The sequence below is a fragment of the Pan troglodytes genome, chromosome 5, assembly GCF_028858775.2.
Source record: "Pan troglodytes isolate AG18354 chromosome 5, NHGRI_mPanTro3-v2.0_pri, whole genome shotgun sequence".
NCBI lineage: Eukaryota > Metazoa > Chordata > Mammalia > Primates > Hominidae > Pan > Pan troglodytes.
Genome location: NC_072403.2, coordinates 153970151 through 153994155, shown reverse-complemented (window position 1 = coordinate 153994155; position 24005 = coordinate 153970151). Strand labels below are relative to the sequence as shown.

Genomic DNA, 24005 nt, shown 5'->3' with positions numbered 1-24005 from the left:
GTTGCAGTGAGTCGTGATCGCAACACTGCACTCCAGCCCTGGAGACAGAGTGAGACTCCATCTTAAAAAAAAAAAAAAAAAACAAAGCAACACAACTTCAGAAAGTGAGCAGTTAAAATCACAATATAACTTCTTTTCTAACATAATATTTAGAACTTCTAATATTCCGCCAAACACTGTTTTAACTGCTTTCCACTTACTTTGATAAGTTGTATTTGCATTTTTGTTTAAAGTAGTTTTTAATTTCCCAGGTAATTTTTTCTTTGATCCATGGGTTAATAAAAGTATGTTGTTAATTTTTCAAACATTTAGATGCATCCCTGATATTTTAATTTTATTAATTTCTAGTTTAATTCCATTGTGACCAGAGACTATAGTCTGTATGATTTCTATCCTTGAGACTTTCTTATGGGCCAGCAAATGATCTCTTTTGGTGAATGTTACACACACACTTGAAAAGAACATCTGCTCTGTTGTTGCTGGGTGGAGTATTCTATAAATATCAATTAGTTCAAGTTGCTTATTAATAATTTATAATCCTCTATATCCTTTTTGATATTCTATTTACTTTGTCAGTTTATTACTGAGAGAGAAGTGTTGAAATCTTTAGCTATAATAGGATATATTTCTTTTTTCAATCTATCAGGTTTTGCTTCATGCATTCTGAATCTCTATTAACTGGTGGCATACATATTACAACTATTATGCTTCCTGATGAAATTATACTTTCATCATTATGAAATGTCTCTTTAATCTCTGTCATCATTCCTTGCTGTAAAATTGACTTGAGTTTTCTCATATTAATATAGCCAATTGAGCTCTCTGATGCTTAGGATTTGCATGATACATCTTTTCCCATTTATTTTCTATAAAATATTCAAGATTTTAAAATATTAAACCTTTAAATATTTAAAAATGTTTAAAGTGGGGTTCTTGTTAATAATTTGGTCTGGCTTTTAAAAAATACATTTAGACAATCTCTATGTTTTTGGAGTGCCAGGATCTTTTGTATTTATTGTTAACCATTGATATGTTTGGGTTTGGTTCCACTACCTTGTTATTGTTTCTCTTTGTTTCACCTGTTTTGTTCTCTTTTTTCCTTTCCTGCCACCTTTTATATTAATTGAATGTTTTATGATTCCAGTTAATTTTGTTTGTTTGCTTGTTAAGCCAAAATTGTGTTGGCTTTTTAAACTGGTTGTTTTATATTTTATAATATACAACTTAAAGTTATCACAGCATACTTCAAATGATAATATACTTTACATATATTACAAGAATCTTATAATAGTATACTTCTACACTTGATTTGATTTGCCGAGGTTTATCAATTTTATTGTAATTTTCAAGAGTGATCTGGGATTTATTTATTTTATTTTGTTTTCTAAAATGTTACTTTTTACCTATATCCTTATTAAATTATTTTTGTTTATCTTTGTTTAATAAGTTCTTATGTTTGCTTTTTGAATTACATTTATGTTTCCTTTTTCATAATAGATGTATTTTCAGCTGTCAATTTTCAGTGCACTACGAATTTGCTCATATCTCATAGGTTTTAATATGTAGCATCCCACTTCTTGTTCACATAAATAGTCGGAAAAGCTTCAGTTTAAATTACCTTATTTCACCAAAGAGCTTTTTATGAAATGCTTTTAAATATCATTTCAAATGGTTAGATATTGTTTAGTTTTGATGCTCTTATTAATTTTTACTATATTTGCATTTTAGTCAGAAAAATTAGTTTTTATATTGGAATATGAATTTTGATATATAGCATTTATTATTCAGGACTATATAGCTGTGTGCTAACAATTCTGATATAGTTACTAATAAAATGAAATCATAGTAGGTCGGTAGTGAATTTACAAGATTGTCTAAACCACCTGTCTCGTCTTATCTCTATCTTTAAACATAACAATATGTAGTGTTTAGTTCAAAGAAGTAGAGGCAAGCAAAGTTTCTTTGGTGGTTAGAGATGCCATCCTTCCACCTTGTCAGTTGAAGAGATCAAGAGCTCAGGGAGGCCGAGGAAGTTGGCTTTAATGGATGCTACAGTAAGGTAGCTGGAAAAGCGAGAGAGCTCCAGAGATCTGCAAAGGGCATTTAAGTGAGTCCTGATCAGTGCAACATCTTTAAATATCTTTACAGGAAAAGAACTAATTGAAAGGATCAAAAGGAACAATACTCAAGATTCACACAAGACTGAGAATAGTTGCTGTTCCCAAAGTCAGAGTGGAAAAATCCCTTAATAAAGGGATATACGTTGACAATGCCCTACCCTAAAGAATGAATCAGAGTAAGAATAAATCCAAGCGTTTATCTATGATTGGGCAATAATGTTAAGGGGAAGTCTTCTGTGGGATTTTTTGGAAAAGTGATCTTCCCTGGGGAAGAATCCTGAGAGGCAAACCAGAAGAAGGTCCTTTTGCCCCATCTCCTTTCTTTCCTTGGACACAGAGAGAACCTGTTTCATGCGGCAGTGGCAATTTGTGTCACCACCACAAGTCAACCAGCAGGAGGGTAGAATTCAAGATTTTTGAGACTAGTGAAAGCATAGTATTTCCAAACCACCAAATAGACATCTGATAGAGCACACAGAAAGGTTCTTCCTTAGTATTGGGGCAAAACTGGCCTTTCAGTAAGTACTACACTGGTCATATATAACAAAGCTTAAAAGGAAGCAGAAAGGATCATCTGTTTCCAAGTAACTTAACTGTGCTCCAGAACTAAGTTGAAGAATATTTATGAGAAGAAAAATAATTGGCATCCAACAGGATAAAACACACAATGCCTGACATTCAATAAAAAAGTACCAGCCTTGCAAAGTTGCAGGAAAAATAGGACCCATAATGAAAATGTGTATGTTTGTCAGCAGATTGGCGGGAGCATTCCACCTTGAATGCAGGCAATCAAGGGGTATGTTATCTATAGAGAATTTAAAAATAAGGATAAAATATTAACCAAGGTTGCTGTTTATTAACACCAATTGTTAGTTATTCTAAATAAAGAAAGTCAATAAATATCCTTTGTTTGTAGAGTGGACAATTTTTACCAGTCCCCACCCTGTTGGCATGCCACTGCTATAGTATGATTTTATAGCTCACGTGCTAGAGTATGATTTTATAAAGGTATTAAATCTTGATGACCTTTTTATACGAATTTTTTAATGCAGTACTTGTTAAATAGCAGACATCAGTAGCTATTTGTGAAATGAAGATAAGTTGGATTTTCTCCTGTGCTTTCATGTAGAGAAAACCTCAATGATGAAAACCTTAGATCCAGAAATTCATGATATCAAACACAGGCTGCATAAAGCTTGAGGAAAAATGGAAAACCTTAGTATTTGACTATACTGATTTCCCTACTAAGTTACCAGTATAAGGCAGTAATACATAAGGATTTTAAATAATATCAAATGAATAAAATGATTGTTGGTAAGGCAGGCAGATAAAAAGAAATACACTAAATCAATATAAAATTGTCTCTGAAATAATGTCATAGCTATTGAGGAAGTCTAACTTAATATAAACACAGTGTTCCCTTTTGATAAATATAGAAGTTATAGTTGCAGGACATCTGTGGGCACAGAAAGGTTTTTTTTTTCCCAAGAAGAAACAAGGATCCCATGCGCAATATAATCCATAGCATTTTTTATTTATTTGGTAACTATATTTCTATATCATTTTAATATTGAAACTTTCAAGAAAACTGATTGAATATCCACCATGAACAAGTGGGCTTCTTCCCTGGGATGCAAGGCTGGTTCAATATACACAAATCAATAAATGTAATCCAGCATATAAACAGAACCAAAGACAAAAACCACATGATTATCTCAATAGATGCAGAAAAGGCCTTTGACAAAATTCAACAACTCTTCATGCTAAAAACTCTCAAGAAATTAGGTATTGATGGGACTTATCTCAAAATAATAAGAGCTATCTGTGACAAACCACAGCCAATATCATACTGAATGGGCAAAAACTGGAAGCATTCCCTTTGAAAACTGGCACAAGACAGGGATGCCCTCTCTCACCACTCCTATTCAACATAGTGTTGGAAGTTCTGGCCAGGGCAATTAGGCAGGAGAAGGAAATAAAGGGTATTCAATTAGGAAAAGAGGAAGTCAAATTGTCCCTGTTTGCAGATGACATGATTGTATATCTAGAAAACCCCATTGTCTCAGCCCAAAATCTCCTTAAGCTGATAAGCAACTTCAGCAAAGTCTCAGGATACAAAATCAATGTACAAAAATCACAAGCATTCTTAGACACCAATAACAGACAAACAGAGAGCCAAATCATGAGTGAACTCCCATCCACAATTGCTTCAAAGAGAATAAAATATCTAGGAATCCAACTTACAAGGGATGTGAAGGACCCTTCAAGGAGAACTACAAACCACTGCTCAATGAAATAAAAGAGGATACAAAGAAATGGAAGAACATTCCATGCTCATGGGTAGGAAGAATCAATATCGTGAAAATGGCCATACTGCCCAAGGTAATTTATAGATTCAATACCATCCCCATTAAGCTGCCAATGACTTTCTTCACAGAATTGGAAAAAACGACTTTAAAGTTCATATGGAACCAAAAAAGAGCCCACATCACCAAGTCAATCATAAGCCAAAAGAACAAAGCTGCAGGCATCACCCTACCTGACTTCAAACTATACTACAAGGCTACAGTAACCAAAACAGCATGGTACTGGTACCAAAACAGCATGGTACTGGTACCAAAACAGAGGTCTAGATCAATGGAACAGAACAGAGCCCTCAGAAATAATGCCGCATATCTACAACTATCTGATCTTTGACAAACCTGAGAAAAACAAACAATGGGGAAAGGATTCCCTATTTAATAAATGGTGCTGGGAAAACTGGCTAGCCATATGTAGGAAGCTGAAACTGGATCCCTTCCTTACACCTTATACAAAAATTAATTCAAGATGGTTTAAAGACTTACATGTTAGACCTAAAACCATAAAAACCCTAGAAGAAAACCTAGGCATTACCATTCAGGACATAGGCATGGGCAAGGACTTCATGTCTAAAACACCAAAAGCAATGGCAACAAAAGCCAAAATTGACAAATGGGATCTAATTAAACTAAAGAGCTTCTGCACAGCAAAAGAAACTACCATCAGCGTGAGCAGGCAACCTACAAAACGGGAGAAAATTTTCACAACCTACTCATCTGACAAAGGGCTAATATCCAGAATCTACAATGAACTCAAACAAATTTACAAGAAAAGAACAAACAACCCCATCAAAAAGTGGGCAAAGGATATGAACAAACACTTCTCAAAAGAAGACATTTATGCAGCCAAAAGACACATGAAAAAATGCTCATCATCACTGGCCATCAGAGAAATGCAAATCAAAACCACAAGGAGATACCATCTCACACCAGTTAGAATGGCAATCATTAAAAAGTCAGGAAACAACAGATGCTGGAGAGGATGTGGAGAAATAGGAACACTTTTACACTGTTGGTGGGACTGTAAACTAGTTCAATCCTTGTGGAAGTCAGTGTGGCGATTCCTCAGGGACCTAGAACTAGAAATACCATTTGACCTAGCCATCGCATTACTGGGTATATACCCAAAGGACTATAAATCATGCTGCTATAAAGACACATGCACACGTATGTTTATTGTGGCACTATTCACAATAGCAAAGACTTGGAACCAACCCAAATGTCCAACAATGATAGACTGGATTAAGAAAATGTGGCACATATACACCATGGAATACTATGCAGCCATAAAAAATGGTGAGTTCATGTCCTTTGTAGGGACATGGATGAAATTGGAAATCATCATTCTCAGTAAACTATCGCAAGGACAAAAAACCAAACACCGCATGTTCTCACTCATAGATGGGAATTAAACAATGAGAACACATGGACACAAGAAGTGGAACATCACACTCTGGGGACTGTTGTGGGGTGGGGGGAGGGGGAGGGATAGCATTAGGAGATATACCTAATGCTAAATGACGAGTTAATGGGTGCAGCACACCAGCATGGCACATGTATACATATGTAACTAACCTGCACATTGTGCACATGTACCCTAAAACTTAAAGTATAATAATAATAAATAAATAAAAAGAAAACCGATTGAATAAAATTTTAAAAATGTAATTGTTCAATTTCTTCAAGTTAATGGTCAAACTATGTAATTACTCTTTAATAATTAATTTACAACTTTTGTGCTTAAATAAGTTATATTTTACATGAATGCAAAATAATTACACCCTCAAATTTAAAACTGTATAGTTCCACAGAAAGGGAAATATAAATATCTGGATTACGACTTTGACCACCTAAATTAACCCTCATGAGCATCAATTTTCCACTTCGTAAAAAAAGACAATAAAAGTTTCTCTGGCCACAGAAAAACTGATCAATTAACATGTATGTGAGAGAACTCTGTAAAAGCACTGTTTAAAAATAAATTAACAGTAGTTCTGTGTCTATTTTCTAATAAAAGTGATCAAAATTAAAATGAAATATTTCTTCAAGAATCCTTACCTTACAACCAGGCACTATATTTTATAGTAGACAAAAATTTCAGACACATTGAAGTAAGTTTGTTTTGAAATTGTGGTACTCACTGAGTAAGATAAAACTAAATAAAAATGATAAATAACTGTAGCATGACAATAGGTAATCAATTATTTGGTCATTGTCTGAATGGAAAGTATAATCTTCTAAATATGATCTCAAAAATCTCAGCAACAAATAATAAAATTGTAATTGTTGTAAATGTATTTATTGCAATGAGAAAAATGGTTTTTTCAAAGTGTTCTGGAACCATGCATCTTATATTCATGTTTTCCCCAAGAGATCTAGCATCACACAGGTAAAGAGATTTTACTTGGAAACCAAAGAGGTAAATCTGAAGCCAGAATGCTATTGCCGCTAGACTAATTCTTAATAAAACAGAGAGTATATAAATTATAGTGTAGATAGGCTTTTGAAGAATGCATTCTTGATTGATGCTTTTACATGCAGCATAAAGGTGGAAAAGAGCTCCAGGAACCAGGACAATAACTAGTTGTAATGCCTAGAACACCTAAAGTATGTCAGAAATATCTTAGTAAATCAATTAATCAATATGTAACTAAAATACACTAAAAAAAACCCCACTAACTCTCAACAGAGTCTAACTTAAAAATTCCAAGTTTCATAAAAATCTTATATGTGTCTTAATATAATGAAGGTAGTAATGTTGAACATACTTATTGTGAAAACATAGTCATATATTACTGTAATTGCCTCTCAATGACTGATAATGATGAAGTAGTTTATTTTATTAGACAGCTAGTCTATATCCCAAATATAGGTCTGGAGAATAATGATAACATTAGTAGATAATAAAATGCCAGAATTGGAAGAAACTCCCCAAAACTCAATTTATCTGAAATATACAGCTAATTAAAGAAAAAGTAACATAATCCTTAGGAAAAAAAAAACCTGTTAGGGTATTTCTCATATTATGACATTATTTTACATTTAAAGAGAAAATGAGTTTGTTGTAGAGTTAATGTTTATGTGCACACAGAAAAACTTACTTGTGGAGTGATTGACCTGAACTGATTGTAACAGAAGAGATTTACTTCTCTTTTGTCTGGATCGCAAATGAAGTGCAAGACCTCATTCCCATAAACTGCAAAGCCTAGCACCCCGAGGAAGAATATTCGGATCGATCCAAAGAAAAGGGTGTGGAATTGACCAATCACAGTTGGAGGTTTAACCTGTTATGGTTTTAGGAGAAAAAAATCTTTTAAACACAAACATTAAAGGAGGACATTTAAAAAAATCCTTATATCACATTTAAAAAATGTAAGAGTCAAGAAGTTTTGAAGCCAAATAGACCCTTAGAGATCATCAAATCAAATATAATTCCTGCATTATGAGATTTCTCACTCTTAAAATATGAAAAGCAATAGTTGATAGGGACATGTGGCTAATCAAATGTGTAATTTTGGAAATATTTAAACAGCTTTGAATTCAATTAATATCCCCACCATTATAATCCCTTTGAAATAAAATCAGAATATCTAATACTTCTTTTTGAAAATTAGATAACAAATCCAGTAGTAAGCTCAGTCCGTACACTATCTTAACAACCAAATAATGTTTATTAGTTGTAGTTAAAGCTTTTTTCCTCTGCTTCTTAATTAGGGAATTGAGAGAGTGAGCCACACTAAAACACCAACATCTAAAGACACTTCCTGAATTTTTCTCTTTATAGTTTTAAATTCAGAATATTTTGAAGTATATGGTTGACACTTAACAGTATTCTCCATAGATGTAGAGAATTTATTCACCAAGACTTATGCAATTCAGGGTAAAATACTCAGAAAAGACTCATACAATTGATTTTTTGTTTGTATAATACTTACACATCCTTCATAGAGGTTTTTGATGTAATTTAGAGACATGTTTCAGGAGATGTTATCCTGGCATTCCTGTTGGTTAATTCTTGACCCACATTGCCAGTTTGCTTCTGCCAGAATCAAACTCTTACATTCTCTCAGGACTCTTACAGCAGAAAACACTCATCACTACAAATTTCTCTCCCCTCCTCCTTTACTCTTAGATCTCTGGGGCCCCATTCAACCTTCCTATCTCTGTCCCAAAACAAAACAAAAACAAAGAAACAAAAGCAGAGAGCATGTGGCCAATCTAATAATCCCTTGACTTACACTGTCAGCATAGCCAGCCAGCCAGCCAGCCAGGAGTGCCAGCAAAGCAAGAGGCCACCCCCACAAAGGTTCTGAGCACTCAACGCTTCTGCAATTACCTAAAAATGGACTGTATCTAAATTAGTGGGCTCTTTAGCTTGGAGTTTTCTCTGATAATGTTGAAGTGATCTTTTTCTTTTCCTTTTTATTTTATTTAGGTGTGTCCTAAAGGAAAAGTACATGGGAAATATTCCTGATTCTTTATTGTTTACTTCCATAGAGTATAATTAATTTCTGGGAAATCTTAAGAAATTGTAATACAGGATATAATAGTTATTGCATTATTGAATATTATTGATGTATTGCTATATTTGTCTAGTTGTTGAATGCTTGCCACAGACATGGAAAAATCTGTAATTAGATCTCTGGGCTAAGGAAAAAGATAGCGAACTACTAATTAAGGCAAGGCCAGGAGCTAGCACATATCATGAGAACAATCCTTCCCATCCTTTCTTTTGTCCTTCAGCAGATACATCATCTGTTAGACATTGTTATGGGTGTTGAGGACCAGCAGGCACCAAGACAGACCAGTAACTACCTTCTGACTTACATATCTGCTTACTATCTTCCATCCACCTATAATGTCATACAGCTAATCATTGATTATATTTGCTTTCTTCACTTGCCTTTCTCATTTTCTTGTGATCTGCCAAAGATTGTAACTCCAGACAATGTCATTGCTTTCTTCCAGCAAGTGGAGAAGTGACTGCATGATACATGTATGTGTAACCAATAAACAGGGGACAGTGTTCTCATTGAATAGGAGTACTGTGCTGGATAGGAAGAAATAAACATGGACAACTTAATGATCCCTCAGAATGGTTAGATAAGAGATATTTGTGTATATTCCCATCTTCTCAGAATCAGAATTTCAGGTTTGCTTTGTGTTGATTCCCAAGAAGTGACATCTAAAAGCCCTAACAACCATTTGCATAAGAAGGAATAGTGCTTTGGCTTTTACCATTGTACAGTAGTGAATGCTATTGTTTAGTCAACTGTATACAATTGTCAGACATGTAGAAATCATCAGTGTGTCCTTTCAGGGGTGTATAAAATTGTCTTGAACCTTAATTGCATGTGTAGAAGAAGGGAGTGCAGCATCATTGTCATTGCTGAGATCTACGAGGGCCAAATAATTAATACCAATCTTTCTCTTACATGTTCTGATCCAATTGGGTAATAAAACAAAGGAATAAACCATACGTGGGCCAAAATATCACACATAAAGATTAGGCTGAGGAGGGATGTTGCTTATTTCTTTAGGAAAATATGATCCTTAGTGAGACTGACCTCAAATGTATGGCAATTGGTAAGGGTGTATATTGGAGTGACAACCTGGGTTTCTTGCATGCTAACAGCTGCAGGTTCCAAAAGCAGAAAAAGGGCGATTCTCAACGCATAAGCATTGTTTAGGACTCTGCTTGCTTTATGTTTGCTAATGTTACATTAGGCAAAGAAAGTTTCAAAATGAACCTAGATTTGAGAAACATCTTCTACCTCTTGATGGATCTGTGAAGTCACATTGCAGAGGTGTGGGTGTATGAAAAGAAAATATTTGTTGCCAACTTTATATTCTATTGCAATGTGCCTGCTGATTACAAATGTTAACATGCCTCCCGCATGTCTTCACTTTCATTACAGGATGCCAAAACTGTCATCTAATTATAGAATTAAGATTGAAGTCCAGGATTTTGTGATTTGCATTATATCTGGATGTGGCTACTCTTGATCTAGAATCTGGAGAAACAAAGGGAAAAGTTATGTTCTACATGACATCAATATACAATGGTGATACAGGAATAGGATGACTACAGTAGACACTTACACTCCAAAAGTGGAAAAACAGGAGCTATGTAACGGTCACTGGTCCATAACAATTCTGAAATCTTGCTAGGAAAAATATTGCCTGTTGTCCCTACTCTGGAGGCAAGGAACATTCCATGATTAAGGCACAGTAGTATTACCCTGAAAGCTGTTCTGCAGTATACTATACTCTTCTGCTTAATGGAAGTGGTTCCCTGGTCCATTGTTGTCAGTGGCCTGTAGCTCCATTCTCTGTGTTCTTGGCCGAAAGCGTCTTCCCTTTTTCATTAAAAAAAGAAATGACTATGCTTGAATAAATAACTTGCTCAGACTGCTTCTTGCTAGAAAAAAGCTGGGGGGCCAGAAGTCTTTTTTATAATTTGACCAATATCTGGCCTTTTAAGCCAAAGTAATAATTGTTTTGCTGGTACAACCCTCTTAATCACTCTTTGGCTTTCTGTGTAATAGATTTAATATACTTAGTTTTAGTAAGAGTCATATAATTAAAGAAATATCTCTCTCTACACATACATTTACAGCTATTTTTGGATTAGGCTTTTCTGAAGTGCTCTTAAGATATCTAGAAATCTTTTGTCTAATTGAGATAGTCATTAGTCATGCCTTAAATATTTAAAAAGTCTAATCAAAGGACATTATAGCCACACCATTAATTTGACTTTTACCCTAAGACCATTTCTTACATTAGAAAGTTTTATGGCTAGGGAGACTAGAAATGAGAAAAAAAAAATCACATGTAGCCAGTCCTGACCTCTCTATATTTTCTCCAAGTTTTTCCTGCAAACTCATCTCTAGGTCTCTTTGCAAGGTAATGTAGATTGATTGCTGAAACATGGGTAAGTGAGGGGGAAATAAACTTTGACCTTATTTTCTCCTCTGAAGAGCTCAGAAAATTATTGGGGTACATAGCACCTGGATGGTGCTGCAGAGCCTGGCCCTTATTTACACTCCTCAGCAGATCTCAGTGCGAAGAGCAAAGGCCAAGCAGAGAACTAACCAAGTACAATTCATACCGGGGTGTAGTTGAGAAATACAAAGAACCCCATATAAATGAATGGCATTAATGTGAGTAGGAGGGAGCACACAGTACCTAAGATCACGGGCTCTGGAATCAGAGATTTGAGGTCTCAAGCAGATTATTTCACGTCCTTGAATCCCAGTTTCTCAAACTGGCAATGAAAATCGTATTTACCTCAAGCGATTGTTGTATGTGGATTATGAAAGGATTCGGAGAACATTTATCCTGTCCTTAATGAGACCGTGGACCAACTATGGTCTCCTTGTTATACAGACTACTATATATTAACAAATTAATACTCCTTAAGCAAAGAAGAGTCACTACTTCCTTGAGGGTAAAGAACCTTTGTGTTGACCAGAGTAAGAGTGTTTCAGGGAAGAATAAATAACAGACGCAAATTCCATGTCTGTTTTCAATGTCTTTTCTTTCTCTCTCTCTCTGTCTCTGTACTTGGAAAATAAGTGCATTTTCCTTTTGAGTCTATCAAGATACCAAGACATCTACTTGTAAGCAAGGACTAGTGGGAGTGAACCCCAGGAAGACTTATGGCTGTTAGTTAATTTAATCATTAAAATATACCTCTGTTCTTTTAGCCCTAAAATTTTTGAAATGACCAGGATACATTTATAAATTTTCTGAGTAAATGGGCAAAATTTGAGGCACCAATACAAGGGTGTTTGCTCAAATTTGCTTGAAGTTTTTAGTTTCAGATAAAGGAGGGAAGGCGAGCTCAGATTTACTACTACTACTATTAGTACAAAAAGTTGCTGACATTTATTAATCACTACTATATGCCAGTACTATTCTAAACCCTGGGAGTAATGTATAATCTTTTGGTAGACATTCTTGGTGTCCTAAAACTTCTTTCTGAGATTAAAAACATTTAAGACCTTGTGGTGTAAACAAGAAACAGGGTAAATTTTGTTTAGAACCCAAAATAGGATCAAAAGAAATAAAAATGAGCTAAAGCATTATGCGTGATGATTAACACATGCAAATTAATGCATAAATGTTATATATTATTACATTGACATCTGGTCTAATTTAATAGTTTGCAACAAGTTACCAAACATTCAAAGAAGAATGAATACTGATTCCTCTTAAGCTCTTCTGAAAAATTGAAGAGGAACACTGCCAAACTCAATTTATGAAGCCATTTTCACCCTGTTGCCAGAGTCAGACAAAAACACCACAAGAAAACTACAGGGCAACATCCCAGAAGAGTACAGATGCAAAAACCCTCCATAAAATACTAGCAAACCAAATTCAGCAACATAGATAGAAGAATAATACACCAGTGGGATTTATCTCTGAGATGCAAGGATTGCTTAATACATTGCAAATCAGTAAATGTGATATACCAACTTAACAAAATGAAAGACAAAAACCACATGATCATTTCAATAGATGCAGAAAGATCATTTGACAAAATTCAAAATCAATTCCTCATAAAACCTTTCAACTAATTAGGCATAAAAGGAACTTACCTCAACATAATAAAGGCCATATATGAAAAGCCCACTGCTAACATCATAATCAATGGAAAAAAAACTGCAAGCTTTTCCTCTAAGATCCAGTACAAAGTAAGGATGCCCACATTTGCCACTTATATTCAACATAGTACTAGAAGTCATAACCAGAGCAATTGGACCCAAAAAGACATCTGTACTAGCCTGTTCATGCATTGCTATAAATAAATAATGGAGACTGGGTAATTCATAAAGAAAAGAGGTTTAATTCGCTCACGATTCCACAGGCTGTACAGGAAGCATGGCTGGGGAAAACTTAAAATCATGGCAGAAGGCGAAGGGGATGCAGGCATTTATTTGTACAGCCAGAGTAGGAGGAAGAGAGAGAGAAAGAGTGGGGAGCTGCTACACACTTTTAAACAACCAGATCTCACGAGCACTCACTTACTGTCACAAGAGCAACACTGAGGTGGAAATCTGCCCCCATGAGCCAAACATCTCCCACAGGCCCACCTCCAACATTGAGGATTACAATTCAACGAGATTTGGACAAGAACACAAATTCAAACCATATCAACATTTAAATCATAAGAAAGAAGTAAAATTATCTCTGTTTGCAGATAACATAATTATACAAGTAGGAGACACTAAAGACTCAACCAAAAAATCCTGTTAGAACTAACAAATGAATTCAGTAAAGTTGCAGGACACAAAATCAACACACAAAAATCAGTGACATATCTGTACACAAACAAAAAATGAGCTATCTGAAAAAGAAATTAATAAAATAATCTCATTTACAATAGCAATAAAAAGAAAAAAATACTCAGGAATTAACTGAACCAAAGAGGCGAAAGACTTATACAATGAAAATTATAAAACACTGATGAAGAAAAAAGAAGACAGATAAATGGAAAGACATTCATATGCATGTATTGGAAAAATTAATATTATTAAAGTGTCCACACTATCCAAAGTGATCTACAGATTCAATGCAATCCCTACTGAAACCTCAATTCTGCATTCTATACAGAAATAGAAAAAACAATCCTAAAATTTATATGAAACTACGAAAGATCCCAAATAACCAAAGCAATCTTGATCAAGAAAAACAAAGCTGGAGGCATCATACTTCCTGATTTAAAAATATACTATAAAGACTACAGTAATCAAAATAGTATAGTATTGGCATAAAAACAGACACATAGACAAATGGAAATTAAGGGATCCCCAAAATAAGTCCACCAGAAGGTCAACTTATCTTCAACAAGAATGTAAAGAAAATCCAGTGGGGAAGTGATAGTTTCTTCAACAAATCATGCTGGGAAAACTGGATATCCACATGCAGAAAAATGAAATTGGACTTTTATTTCACCCCCTATAAAAAAATCAACTCCAAATCGATTAAAGTTTTAAGTGTAAGACCTGAGAACATAAAATTACTGGAAGGAAACATAAAACAAAAGCTTCTTCGCATGGGTCTGAGCATGCATTTTTGGATAGGACACTAAAAGCCAGACAACAAAAACAAAAATACAGATAAGTTATTTGAATTAAAAAGCTTCTGCACAGCAAAAACAAAATAAAACAAAACAAAAACCACACACACACAAAAGTAAAAGGCCTTCAAAACCAAAACTAAATAAACCCCCCCAAAACCCAACATTGAATGAGCAACCTACAGATTGGGAGAACATTATTTGCAAACTGTATATCTGATAAGGGTTAATATCCAAAATATATGAAGAACTCATACAACTCAACAGCAAAAAAAAAAAAAAACAAAAAAACAAACCCTCAAATAACCTGACTCAAAAATGGGCAGAAAAATAAATAGACATTTCTCAAAAGAAGAACCACAGATGGCCAATAAGTATATTAAAAAGTGCTCAACATCGCTTATTATCAGGGAAATACAAATCAAAATCACAATAAGATATCACTTCACACCTGTTAAAATGGCTATTATAAAATAAAAGATGTGTTGGTAAGATGTAGAGAAAAGGGAGCACTTGTACACACTGTTGGTGGGAGTGTAAATTGATATAGTCATTAAGGAAAACAGTAGGGAGATTCCTCAAAAAATTAAAAATAGAGCTACCTTAATAATTCAGCAATCTTACTTCTAGGTATATACCTGAAGGGAATGAAATCATTATCTCATAGAGCTATCTGCACCCCAGTGTTCACTACAGCCTGATTCAACAATAGCCAAGGTATGGAAACAACCTAAATGTCCATCCACAGATTAATGTATAAAGAAATCTCACACACACACACATACACACACACACACACACGCACAGAGAGAGAGAGAGAGAGAGAGAGAGAGAGAGAGGAATATTGTTAAGCCCTTAAAGGAGGAAAATCCTGCCATTTGCAACATGAATGAAAATGAAGGACATTATGTTGAAGGGAAATAAGCCAGAAACAGAAAGACAAATACTATATGATTTCACTGTATATGGAATCTCTAAAATAGTCAAATTCATAGAAGCAGAGAGTAGAATGGTGATTGCCAGAAGCTAGTGGGGAGTGGGAAATGGGAAGATGGTCAAAGACTAGAAAGTTTCAGTTATGCAAGATGAATAACTTCTGGAAATCTAATGTACAGCAATGTGACTATAGTTTAACAATACCGTATTGTATACTTGAAATTTGGTAAGAGGTAACTCTTACATATTCTCACTGTGAATATGTTCACACACACACACAGGTAATTATCACACACACAAAGATAATTATGGGAGGCGATGGATATGTCAATTAGCTTTACTGTGGTCATTATTTCACAATGTATATGAATATCAAAACATGAAGTTGTACACCTTAAATACCTATAATTATTTGTTAGGTATACCATGATAAATCTGAAAATAAAAAAGCAAGTTACATTCATTGCTTTAGAGCTGTGCTGTTCTATGTGTTTGTCCTTATTCACCCCTTTTTTCTTTTGAATAAATGTTGAGCATCTATATATAATACCAGCTACTGTGCAAGGTGTTAGAAATTTGTGAGAACAGTGTAGCCCTTGCCTCCATGGGGCTTACATAAAAGCATGAGTAATTGTGTATGTATGTATATGTGTATATGCATACACATGTGTATGTGTATATGCATACACATGTGTATGTGTATATGCATGCACATGTATATGTGTATATGGTTGAAATGTATGCTGCTGATAATTTGCTTAAAATAAAGGATGATTTATATTTAATTCTTCAGAGTATGGTCACAAACTGTCTTGGCTTATTTTACATCTGGAAAACAAGGGGAAGTAATCTCTATATATGTTTCCTCTCTACCATTTTTTGATTCTCAGTATTTTGCATTGGGTCAGAGTAATTTACCCTTCTTCTCATGACATACCCAATGATGGTAAAGTGGGGTTGAATAGAGGTCAATTTAGGTACTCAGAATGGTATGTTTCACAGAGGGACAGCTGAGATAAGGCAATCTGAATAGCTGCCTAGATTCATAAATCACAACCCTTAGCCAATTCACATCTTTCTGAAATCTCTGACCTGCCAAAATTAGGTTTGTCTTTCTGCATGAATAATTTATATTTTCTGGAGTGGAACTGGGGATGGCTTAGTAGAAAGGGTCAACAACCAATCATGTTATTTTGGGCAAATGATTTAACCTTCTGGGGTATGTTTCCATTTCTCCAAAAAGAAGGGATTGGATTCTATGATGTGTAAGTAATTTCACAATTCTATGGTTTTATGATTCTAATTCTTATAACCATACTTAGAAGTATTGTACTTGCTCTGAGATTTATTGTCAGTAATTTAGATGTGCCAGCAATTGCCTGACCTAATGGTTAAATTGAAGGTCTTATTTTCCTTCTTTTCAATGAGTTCATATTTCAAATATTCCTAAACTGCATGATTTCTAGTTGTATAACACATATAACAATTTCTTTTTTGAATAGTTCGCATATCTACAGCTATTATTTTTGGCGGGGGATATGCCATCCACATATCTCTATAGGAAATCCCTGCCTGGAAATACAGAAGACTTGAGAGTGCATTTTTTCCCCTACTTTACTGGCAATTATTTAAACACACAATGTTAATTCTGCTAGTTTCAGTTCTTCCATCTGTAAAATGGAGAAAATGATTCTTACCTACTAGATATGTTGTGACCAAATGAGATAGTACATGAGATAATATCTTGTACAGTGCCTGATACACATGGGTTTCTCTAAAAACAATATTTTCACTCTTATTATGGAAACTAGACTCATTCTGGCAAGCTTGGGAGAAAGTGTACCAAATAGGTATAAACTTGGGTTCTTGAATCAACAAACATGAATTGGTACATACCTTGTAATAAAAAAGTCTTGGAAAAATTACCTAACAAGTCTAAGCCTACTTTCCTCATCTTCTTGGGGTTTCTGGAGCTGTCTTGATCTGTGGGTTTGTTTTCAATAAATTTTGGGAAAAATAATCAGCCATTATTTTTTCAAATATTTTTTCTGTCCCCTTTCTGTCTTCAGGGACTCCAATTTTTTGGCTAGACTGCTTGATATGGTTTCGAAGGTAACTGATCCTCTCTATATTCCTCCTTTTCCATCTTCGTTCTCATTATATTTCATTGTGAATAGTTACCGTGTTAATTTCACTAATTTCTGCTACAGAATCTCATCTGAAGTTAATCCTATTTATGGCTTTTAAAAAAATATCCGATGTGGTATTTTTAGCTCTAGGAAGGGGTTCGGCAAACTACGGCTTATGGGTTTGCCACCTCTTTTGTGAAATAAGGTTTTATTGCAGCCTCGCCATATCCTTTCATTTACATATTGTCTATGATTGCTTTTTGCCACAGGGTCAGAGTTGAATGGTTTATTGTTTAAAAATGCTAATGATCACCCCAGCCTTTAGGGAGTTGTAATATTTTCACCGTGGAGGGTCTCGCCTTGATGTAGATGGCTGCTGACTGATTGGGATGTTGGCCGCTGAAGGTTGGGGTGACTGTGGCAATTTCTTAGTATAAGACAATGAAGTCAGCCACATCAACTGACTTCCTTTCATAAAAGATCTCTCTGTAGCATGCAACGCTTTTTGACAGTATTTTACCCACAATAGAACTTCTTTCAAAATTGGAGCCAATCTTCTCAAGCCCTGCTGCTGCTTTATGTACTAAGTTAATGAGATATTCTAGATCCTTTGTTGTTATTTCAACAATATTCACAGCATTTTCACCAGGAGTAGATTGCATCTGAAGAAATACTCTCTTTCCTCATCCATAAGAAGCAACTCCTGGTTTTATCATGAGATCACAGCAATTCAGTCACATCTTCAGGCCCCCCACTTCTAATTCTAATCCTCTTGCTCTTTCCATCCCATCTGCAGTTACTTCCTCTACTGATGTCTTGAAACTTTCATAGTTTTCCATGAGGTTTGGAATCAACTTCTTTTGAAATTCCTGTTGATATTTTGACCTCCTTCTACGAATCACAAATATTCTTAATGGCATCTAGAATGATGAATTCTTTCCAAAATATTTTCAATTTACTTTGACCAGATCTATCAGAAGAATCACTATCTGTAGCTTTATGAAATGTATTCCTTATATAATAAGACTTAAAAGTTGAAATTACTCCTTTTTCCATTGGCTGCAGAACGGATATTGTGTTAGCAGGCATAGAAACAACATGAATCTCTTTGTACCTCTATACCAGAGCTGTTGAGTGACTAGGTGCACTGTCAATGAGCAATAATATTTTGAAAGGAATCCTTTTTTTTTGAGCAGTAAGTCTCAATGGTGCATTTAAAATATTCAGTAAACTATACTGTAAACAGATATTCTCTCATCTAGGCTTTGTGATTCTATTTATAGAATGCAGGCAGAGTAGATTTAGCATAATTCTTAAGGGCTACAGGATTTTTTGAATTCCAAATGAATATTAGCTCCAACTTTAAGTTACCAACTGTATTAGCTCCTAACAAGAGTCAGGCCTGTCTGCTGAAGCACTGAACCCAGGCATTGACTTCTTTCTAGCTATGAAAGTTTTAGATGGCATCTTTTCCCACTATAAGGCTGTTTGATATACATAGAAAATCTGTTGTTTTGTGTTGCCACCTTCATCAATTATTTTAGATCTTCTGCATAACTTGCCATAGCTTCTACATTAGCACTTGCTACTTCATCTTGCATTTTTATGGTATGATGATATGGTATGATGATATACCATCTTGCATTACAAGGTATATTTTTATGGCTTCTTTCCTCCAACCTCATAAACCAATCTCTGCTAGCCTCAAGCTTTTCTTTTGCAGCTTCTTTAGCTCTCTTAGCCTTCATAGGACTGAAGAGAGGGTATTTTTCTGGATTAGGTTTTGGCTTAAGGGAATGTTGTGGCTGGTTTTGTAACCGAATACAAACTCAGCTGCTCACTTCTTGCAAAGTCAGTAACATGGACAAAATGCGGTGAAAGGAAAGTGACTTTATTCCAGAGCTAGCAGTGGGAGAAATGGCCAAGGCTCATACCTTAAAGGAACCATTTCAAACTTTATGCTGAGGAGAGGGGCTTAAAAAGGGAACTGGGAATGAGAGGCATGTGGGGAGTAGTGCTGGGTACAATGTCTGTGTGTCTTGTTCTGGTAGCTATCTTGAGTCATGGTCCACCTGGAGTGTGGTCTGGGATCATATCAACAATGGCTGCACATTGACTACCGCCTTGAGGTAATCTCTAGAATTTTGCAGCTTGGGCTCCATTCCTGGTCTGTCTCAAGATTAGCCACTGGAACTTCTAAGTAAGCACATAATTAAATACAAGTATATAGTTAGGTAAATGTGCATGGTGTAACATAGTGTAGAGTGGGAAAGGGAGGGAAACAAAGAGTTTTAAAGTATGTTTTAGTGTATTTTTTTAAGGCTAAGGAGGGAATAAAAGGTTTCTGTTGTTTGCTTCAAGGTTACATCTTGAGACTAGGGAGAAAACAGAAAACGAAAAATAAAGGTTTTAAAATGTGTTTTGAAGCTAAGCTACTGAGTTACAGTTTGATCTTCTATCCAGACCACTATAATTTTCCCCATGTCAGCAATAAGGCATTGTTTCTTTCTTATCATTCTTGTATTAATCGGAGTAGCACTTTTAATTTCCTTCAAGAATTTTTCCTTTACATTCACAGCTTGGCTAACTAGAGCAAGAGGTCGAGCTTTCAGTCTGTCTTGGCTTTGGTCATGCTTTCTTCACTAGGCTTAATCATTTCTAGCTTTTGATTTCAAGTGAGAGACCTGTGACTCTTTCTTTTGCTTGAACACTTAGAGGCCTTTGTTGGGTTATTATTTGGCCTAATTTCAATATTGTTCAGTCTTAGGGAATAGGGAGCCCTAGGATATGTAGAGACGTGGGGAAACAGCCAATTGGTAGAGCAGTAAGAACACACACAACATTTGTCAATGAAAGTCACCATTTTGTATAGGCAGTTTTCGAGGTGTCCTGAAAAAATTACAGTAGTATCATCAAAAGTCACTCATCACAGATCATCATAAAAGATGTAATAATCATGAAAACTTTTGAAATTTTGTGAGAATTCCCAAAATGTGATACAGAGACACAAAATGAGCACATGCCATTGGGAAAATGGTGCTGATGGACTTGCTGGATGCAGGGTTGACACCAACCTTCAATTTGTAAAAAATGCAGTATCTGCAAAGGACAATAAAATGAAACACGATAAAATGAGGTAACTCTGTAACTGGTAATTTTTGACTGGATGTCTGATGTTGTAAATTTTATTTTGTTGTTTGCTGAATTTTAAATAATGTTAGAATTTGTTCTGGCATGCACTTATTCTGCAGGAATCAGGTAGATATCTTTGAAGCTTTATTTAAGCATTTGTAAGGTAGGTTTAGATTAGCTTGTCGCATAGGGCAAATTTAGGCTGACAACCAAGGTAACATACTTGTGAGTACTCTACAGGATAGATCTTGCATTACAAGGTCTTTCCACTCTGCTCTGGAGACACAAATTACTTTCAGCCCTGTTTGTATTTCAAATGTTTTTAAGTGTTTCTCTGGCCTTGGGTGTTTTCTTGTCACACATGAACAGGTCAATACTCAGAGCCTCAAGTAGACCCCTCTGCAGATCTCTGAAGTTCTCCCTGTTTAGCTTCTACCTCTATAGTACCATATTCCTCTTAGCAAATTCTAACCATCTTTATTCCTCCAACATTGATCTCTGGTTCTTCAATTCAGTGAGACCACTGGGCTCTGTTAGGGTCCCATCTTCCTAAAAGGTGGTGTGAAACTGCCTCTGGAGTAAGCTGATGCACTCAGGGCTCACTCAATTTGTTTCCTTTTTCTCAGAGATTACAGTCCCATGATACTTGCTTTCCAACAGCAGTCTCATCTTTTATAATGATTGTTATAGGTTTTGTCCAATCATCTAGTTGTTTAGGGCAGGAGAGATTATTCAATCCCCATTATTCCATTTCTACCAGAACACAAAAGTCTCTTAAACTGGTCTTGTGGTTCTCAATAATGTTCTTAAGAGTTAAGATCATTGGATATAGGACCTCTGAATAAATACAATGTCAATTTTGCAATATTTGTAATATAGTACAGATGGCTTTATACTTTACTTAAAATTAAGCCAACAGATTTCAAATGCAACAAGTACAATGTCAATTTTGCAATATTTGTAATATAGTACATATGACTTTATACTTAAAATGAAGCCAACAGATTTCCATGCAAGTGACAAGTAGTATACGGTCATTAATAAGCCAGACTCTGTGGGTTGTTTAGTAAAATTCTTAAAACGAAAGACTCTGAAACTCTTTGTTTCAAGGTCTATGACTTATTATTTTTATTGTATTGGATACATTTTCTGCGTTTTTCTGGGTTTCAATTTTCCGTCTGTAAGAGTAAAATAATAACACCTCATAGGGTTCCCGTTAAGATTAAATGAGATAAATTGTGTAAAGTATTTAGCATAGTATCTAGACTGTAAATACCAAATTAACATAAAATATTATTATATTGTTGCTGTTTCTGTGTTGTTATTGAGAAGTTGGTAATTTGTTATGTTGAAGATGAGTTTGTAAACCTTTACATCCCTGCCACACCTAGAGTCCTTGGCAATCCTTCACACTTTATGTTTTGGGTGAGAACAGACCAATTTACTTGGCATAACTGGTTGGACCAGCTCCTGGGGCACCAGCCAATGGCAACCGTGAATAGGCTTGGTATAATAAGCCAAGCCTAATGATATGGTCCTATTTAGATGGGAGTATCCTGACCCAGTCATATGTCCCATCCTGGTGTGGTGAATGCTCTGATCCTTCACTTAAGTGCCATTTCTCTGCTGCTGGGAATATTGGCTGCTGACAGTGTACAACTATTTCACTCACTGAGCATAGCCCTCCATTGCAGGGAAAGTTTCAGCCAGCTTATGTCATTTCCTAGAGGCTGACGCATAACCAGTAACTGGCTGATGTGGTGCTATAGAGCCTACTCCCATCTCAATTCAGAACAATACTCAGAGTCCATTCCATTTGCAGGGCTGCCCTTGGCATTGCCTAAGACTTCAGTTGCAATGACATTGCAGGTGTTTCTGTTCAGTCCTGCCTTCCACATTTCTTTATGCAGGCAACTCCTGAGAATACTTTTCAATAAACTTTCTGCAGAGAGCTTATTATCTCAGAATCTTTTCCTATGGGACCCAATCTAATACACTTGGGGAGCATGAATGTAAGACACACACAAATAAGAGAATGCTGTATTCTGAATGCTGACAATCTGCTACTCTCACCCTTTGTGAGACTTGACATAGGCCAATTAGAAGTACTGAGATAAAAAGTTGTACAACTGCTAAGATGATTTCTATGTCCTTCCTTCCATGGGTTTCTTAACCACAACCTTCTATCGTCTTAACAAGTCTGTAAATGTTTTCTATTTTTAATCTGAAAGACTTTTATAATATGTGTGTTCCTAAATACATTTCATGCCTGCTGAGTAACAGCTTAAAGAGAAAGAAAGGTTATAGAGAAAGTGTAGAAGCAGAGGCAACTAGCACAGTGCCTTCTGAAATTCAAAAAATGATAGCTCTAGGCAACTTAGTCATCAGTCCTTCAGATGTTCCTAGCTAAAACTGAAGGGATATAAGTGTGATTCTTCAATTAACAGGTTCTTCAATTATGAGACACTCTGCATCATACAAACCTAACTTGGGGACCTCTCTTCTGAAGTAATCAAAAACTGTCATTAGCAAATGTGAAACGTTTGCATTAAGGTTGGCTATGTGTATGTGACTAATGTTGTTAGTAATGACCACAAATAGAAGTGTATTAGAACTGGACTGTTAGCATATACCATTCAACATGCTCAGGTTTTTATGTTATTTCCAATCACTTTAATACCAAAGGAGTTAATGAACATTATGGCACCAGAACTGGATCAATTAGATTTATTGGTAGGAAAATTATACTCATCTTTCTGGAAAATACTGATTTTAAAATTTGTGCATGCCCAGTTTTCTTTTCTTTTTTTCTGTGTAGGGACATATACATCTAATAATCAATGGTTTTTGTGAAATTATTTGTAACAAGAGTCAAACTCAGAAAGCCCAGGTTTAATACTTCACCTTTGTCAGTGCTTATTCCTCATGTCATCCCAATTTTCATCAATATAAATTATATAAGTCATCACTTTGTTATCATTTTTCAATGTTGGATGTAATGATAAATTGTAAACACTTTTGTTGTGTACTTTAGTGTGAGAAAAATTAATGATTGCCTTGTTTGGCAAAGCAGTATACTATAACTGCTTCTTAATTTTGGTATATACTGAATCATATTTTGTACTATTTTTTCATATTTGACATTATTGAAATATGTAGCATTCCTTTAATTTGGGAAATACTTGTAGAACTGAACTTTGGTTCATATAATCAGTCTCATGTGCATAAACTCCAGATTAATTAA

The 24005-nt window shown here is 35.2% G+C and overlaps 2 protein-coding genes across 3 annotated transcripts in view; one reads left to right on the top strand and one right to left on the bottom strand.

Annotated features, from left to right (window-relative positions):
* Positions 1-24005, top strand: part of NMBR (neuromedin B receptor) — a 72762-nt gene that overhangs the window by 5650 nt on the left and 43107 nt on the right. The gene's annotated exons all lie outside the window — the stretch shown is intronic.
* Positions 6253-24005, bottom strand: part of GJE1 (gap junction protein epsilon 1) — a 46598-nt gene continuing 28845 nt past the window's right edge. Inside the window, exons 3-4 of the mRNA XM_054685553.1 lie at positions 7570-7764; positions 6253-7073 (exon numbers count right to left, since the gene is read on the bottom strand). Of these exons, the coding sequence (XP_054541528.1) occupies positions 6690-7073; positions 7570-7764 (579 nt within the window). The 3' untranslated portion in view covers positions 6253-6689. The remainder of the gene's footprint in view (positions 7074-7569; positions 7765-24005) is intronic.